General features: G+C 54.1%; 1 protein-coding gene across 1 annotated transcript; it reads right to left on the reverse strand.

The window, feature by feature from the left end:
* Window positions 1–1,812: 1,812 nt before the first annotated feature.
* On the reverse strand, window positions 1,813–4,203 carry LOC135998563 (ciliary microtubule associated protein 1A-like). Its single transcript, XM_065651798.1, has 6 exons — window positions 4,098–4,203; window positions 3,811–4,011; window positions 3,445–3,546; window positions 3,137–3,258; window positions 2,805–2,942; window positions 1,813–1,899 (listed from the first exon to the last, which is right to left on the reverse strand). The coding sequence occupies exons 1-6, from the start codon at window positions 4,201–4,203 to the stop codon at window positions 1,813–1,815; spliced, it is 756 nt and encodes a 251-aa protein (XP_065507870.1).
* Between the last annotated feature and the right edge of the window lie 333 nt (window positions 4,204–4,536).

A 4,536-nucleotide genomic window follows, 5' to 3' on the forward strand; every position in this document is an offset into this window, starting at 1 on the left:
TAAGTCTGTAATCAAGTACATTCCGTTAGATCTCGTCAACTGCTTCTTTCTCAGTGACCTGCAGTGACTGGAGGGGGGATCAGGTAATGACGTGGGACCCAGACGTGGGTGGAGGTTTCCAAAGCTGCAGAGGGGCCGGGGCGACCTGTTTGGTAGCACCTGGCAGCTCTCAAAATACCATTTCCAGGCTGCATGCAACACCCCTCAAGGGCTGGATGGACAAACACATGGATCATTGGGAATTTCTTACTGGGACATCTCTGGGCTGGGTGCCCCCTCCCCCCGCCTGCCCGCCTACCGGCTGCCCATTCTCCGCATGGCGCAGCCCCGACCCCCTGGGCTTGCAGGGCCACGAGGAGGAGGATAAAGAGGAGCGAGGGGGTTATGGGCCCCCACGCCTGCATTGTGGCACTGCCACTAGCTCTGCCACAAATACTGCTGCTGCTGCTCTGGCCACTGCCACCGCTGCTGCAAATGCTGCTGCTGCTTTTAGCCACTGCCGCCGCTGCTGCAAATGCTGGCGCTTCCGCTGCTGCTGCTGCAAATGCTGGCGCTTCCGCTGCTGCTGCTGCAAATGCTGCTGCTGCCACTGGTGCCGCTGCCAGCACTGCCGGAGCGGTGTCTGTGCACAGCACTACACACCAGGGTGTTACACAGCCTGGCTCTTTGACCTCACAGCCCAAGGCGCAGCTCAGGATACCATGGGCCTTCTGAGCTGCGAGCTCACATTGCTGACTCACGTCCAAATTTTCATCCCCCAGGGCTATTCCCTGGTCTAAGAAATTCTCCTCCATGCCCTGCAGGATGCTCCTGGATTCCTGCAGCTCGCTGTGCAGATGTTGGGGTGGTTCAAGTTTTGCTTTCTTCACGCCTGGTTTCAGCATCATACAGATTTATAGATGCCATATTTCAAATGGTGTAAAATTTGTAGGTATTGATGCTCCTTAGTTCATGTTCAAGCTATAGAGTGGAATGTCCCATTGTACACAAACGTCTTCATTGCTCTGGCATCCTTAGAAATGCTCTTTGCTTGTGTTGGTAGGTGGGGACTTAAGTCAGACAATGCCGGCTCCAATGACCCAAAGGCCTTAGCAAGCAGGGCAGCATAATGTGGAACAGATCAGTGTCATGGTATAGATCCACTTCATCCCTGCTTCTCAGAAAGGAATTACATAAATATTTTCTATTAAGCTCAGGAGTTCAAAACTGAAACGTGAGAGGCCAAGGCGTGAGAACCTCAGGCGAGGTGTCTGTACCCCAGGGGTGCCTAAGGCAGCGGATGTTCTCTAATGTCTCGAGTTTGCACCTGGACACTGGCAGAGGACACGAACTGGGTCTGTCTCAGGCTCCTGCTGCCTGTGCTGCCAGGTTGTGCCCCTGTTTCCAGGTCGTGTGTTTCCACGTCGTGCATGTGTTTCTTGCTGCCTGTGTTTCCAGGTCCTGTGTGTGTTGCCAGGTCGCCTGGGCTTTTCCAGGTTGTGCCTGTGCACGGTTTGCACAGGTTTGTCAGCACTAGACATTTGCGTGTGGCTGGAACAAAGGCTTCGAAGGGCAAATCACCACTTTTGCCTGCAGGCACTTGTCTGCATCTCCTGGTTTAGGGCAATAAGGAGAAAATGTGCAGTTAGACCTGTCTGCATCGCTGCTTCTTAGGATTTCAGTGCTCTCCAGTCTGACCCTTGTAGGGTTTTTGCTGAGGCATAAAGGTTAAACAGAGCAAGCAGCTCTTCCTCGCCCACAGAAGCCTCCTCCTCATGTCTCAAGGTAAAGAAAAAACATCTCTGAGGAACACATTGTTTTATTCAACACATCTCAAACATCGAGGATCAGGGGAGTGGTGTACACGGAATGGCGCAGTCCAAACGTGGCTGCAGGTGCCTGGGGCTTGATCAGCTCCACCTGGAAGGGGTAAAGGAGAAAAAGGTGACCATGGGTACTTGTCATTGCTTGTCTGGGTGCCCGTTGCCCTGCCCGTCCCCCTGAGCCCAGTGCCGTTTCTGGACAGCCGCTCTGCATCTCTCTCTGTCTCCTTTTGGTCAGGGCTGGCTGTGGGTGCAGCGGAGTTCAGCGTCCTGACCCAGCAGACTTGTCCCCAGCGACGGCCGTTTGCCAGAACAAGGGTGCCGATGTGCACTGGCCGCTCCTCATCGCACACCGCTGTATGTGTGCCTTGCAGCCTCCAGCTCACTGCACCTATTGCTGTGGCACGCTTGTTGGAAACCTCAAGTATTTAGCAGAGCACTCGAGATGTCCTGGGGCTGTTATTTGTTGTCATTTCCTTCTCATTTGGGGGACGTATGTGAACAAAAGAGAAAAACAGTTTAGCAGGAGGTAGAAGACATCCATTGAGTTTGTGTTTGCAGACAGTAAAAGAAAAATCTAGTTTTCAGCAGCAAACAGACTGAAAAGCTCATCACGGCTGGTGTGAAAAGCTGAGGTGAGCTGAGCTGGGGCTGAGTCCAGAGGACGTCGAGCTCCAGCCAGACTTTGCTGGATTCACCTCCCCTCCAAATTCGTCTTCCCAGCATTAGGAAGGCAGGGACCTGTGTCTGCTTGTCCCTTCTGAGGAGTGACCTCCTGAAGTGCTCGCAGTGCACGAGCCCATAACATTTACTGGCTGAGACAGCGGAAGGGAAAAGCAGTGTTCCTTGCCTTCCCTCTGCTGGGCTGGGGACAAGGGAAGGGACAGGAGGGCTGTCCTGCAACTTGTCACTGCAGCAGCACACTGTGCAGCTCAAGGCAGCCCCAGCGGAAGGGGAGATGCTTTGGCAAAGCCGCGCAGGAGCAGAAGGCGGCCGCCTTACCCTTCCCGTGCGGTAGTCCGCCGGCCCTGGTTTGACCGTCTTGTCTCGGAGCTGAGTTCGGCTTCCCATGGAGTACCCGGGAGCTCTGGTTTTGAAAACGTCCAGGTCGATCTTTGGGAGCGCCGCTGGACCTGGGGTCTGTAAGAGAGTCAGGGGAGCCACTGGGTGAAAATGGCCAGTGTTTGTTCCTCCCTGTTCCCTGCACGGGATGCACCAGTTCAGCGAGCTGGGCAAAGGATTTGGGGACCCCACAGCCCTTGTCTTGCAAGTTGGTGGAGGCATGGGCAGCAATTTTTCTCTGTGTGTCTGCGGCCCCTGGATGTGACTCTCACCTTGGCAAGATCAGCATCGTAGCGATCCCGCTGACTCCTGCTCCTCATGGAGTAGCACGGGCTGGCAGACGTGTGCGCCGTGTTGGGGCCCAGCACCCTGGGCAAGGTGTAGGTGCCAGGACCTGCAAGAGGAACGGGAAGGGAAGAAACCTCTGGCGCAGAGAGAGGCACCCTGCAAAGCCTGCTCAGCGCGGCAGGAGGGATGTCTGTCCCCTTTCCCAGCTCACTCTGGTTGCAAAGCTGAGCAGCAGATTGTCACTAGAGGCCACCCCAGCTGCAAGGGTTTCCATCTCCCTGCAGTCACTTACCTGGGCTGAGGTTGGTTTTCACGCCCCTGTTCCGGAAGCCCATGGACGGCTCAGGCGGGCACTTAAAGACATGCCGGTTGGACTTCTCCGGGCTGTAATCGCCTACGGTAGAGGACAACAGCACAAAAGCGATGAAGTTCTGGCATTTTTCTCAAGCCAAGGAGGCAATTTCACCAAGAGCTGCCCTCCCTAACAGCTGCATGAGTGCCAACTGCCAGAAAACATCAATAGCTCATTGAAAGGGTGAGCTGAGCCTTTGGTACCCATCTGTCTTTTGTACCCATCTGTCTTTTATGCCATTCTAGCAGGGAAACGTGAAAATGTCCTTGTCTTGTCTGAACAAACAGCTGGAGGAATGTTACTCACTTGGTCCAGGTGTGATGTCTGTCTTTATACTGGGACGTCCAGTGATGGCGTAGGCTGGAGCCACATACTTCCCAGTCCTGGTCATGGAGGGCTCCACGTAATAGCGAGGGCCTGGGGAGCAGCCGCCTTCCGCAGGAGCTTTTGCCCCTCTGCATGTGTACGCAGGGGCTTTGACTTTGGTGGGATTGTGGTTGATGTAACCTAGGGAGAAAAGGGAAGTGGGTTTGTAGCTGATTTTAGCACAGGTGTGCTCAACGTGCCACACACCACTCTGATCCTTGTGTTACCCGTTGTCCCCTGGACCAAGTATTTGGGTCCAGGGCTGGTGAACTGGGCCGTGATGAGGCCCCGTGGGCGGTGAGGTCTCCAAGTCCCCACGAAAGCTCCGTCCATGCTGGGAGATGCTTCAAAAGCCTGAGGAAAAAGCAGAATTGTGTCTTGGTACTTTGGTTTGTGCCTTAGTAGTTCTCAATCACTGTTCAAATGATTGTGCTGTACAGTAGTAGTGAACCTTGCCATGGACCTTTTTAAGTCGCACTTTTCCGACATCGTATTAAAACCACTTTGGCTAATATCTTTGACAGTGGTTCTTTAAACGATCTCGGTCACCCATTGGTGACACCTTGGTCCTGTACCATGCGAGTCCTGTCTCACCAGACAACAACCAAAGCTCTTGATAAAAGGCCAGATTTTATGATGGGGATGTCGAGACCCTTTGCCCAGCAC

Source organism: Caloenas nicobarica, chromosome 25, assembly GCF_036013445.1.
Source record: "Caloenas nicobarica isolate bCalNic1 chromosome 25, bCalNic1.hap1, whole genome shotgun sequence".
In the NCBI taxonomy this organism is placed as follows: Eukaryota; Metazoa; Chordata; class Aves; order Columbiformes; family Columbidae; genus Caloenas; species Caloenas nicobarica.

Excerpts from the sequence above, each read along its gene's own strand:
- LOC135998563 (XM_065651798.1), bottom strand. The coding sequence starts at position 4,203 with ATGGACGGAGCTTTCGTGGGGACTTGGAGACCTCACCGCCCACGGGGC. Across the intron at positions 4,012-4,097 it reads CTTGGTCCAGGGGACAACGG|GTTACATCAACCACAATCCC; the intron begins GTAACACAAGGA and ends TTTTCTCCCTAG. Across the intron at positions 3,259-3,444 it reads GAAAACCAACCTCAGCCCAG|GTCCTGGCACCTACACCTTG; the intron begins GTAAGTGACTGC and ends TTCCTCTTGCAG.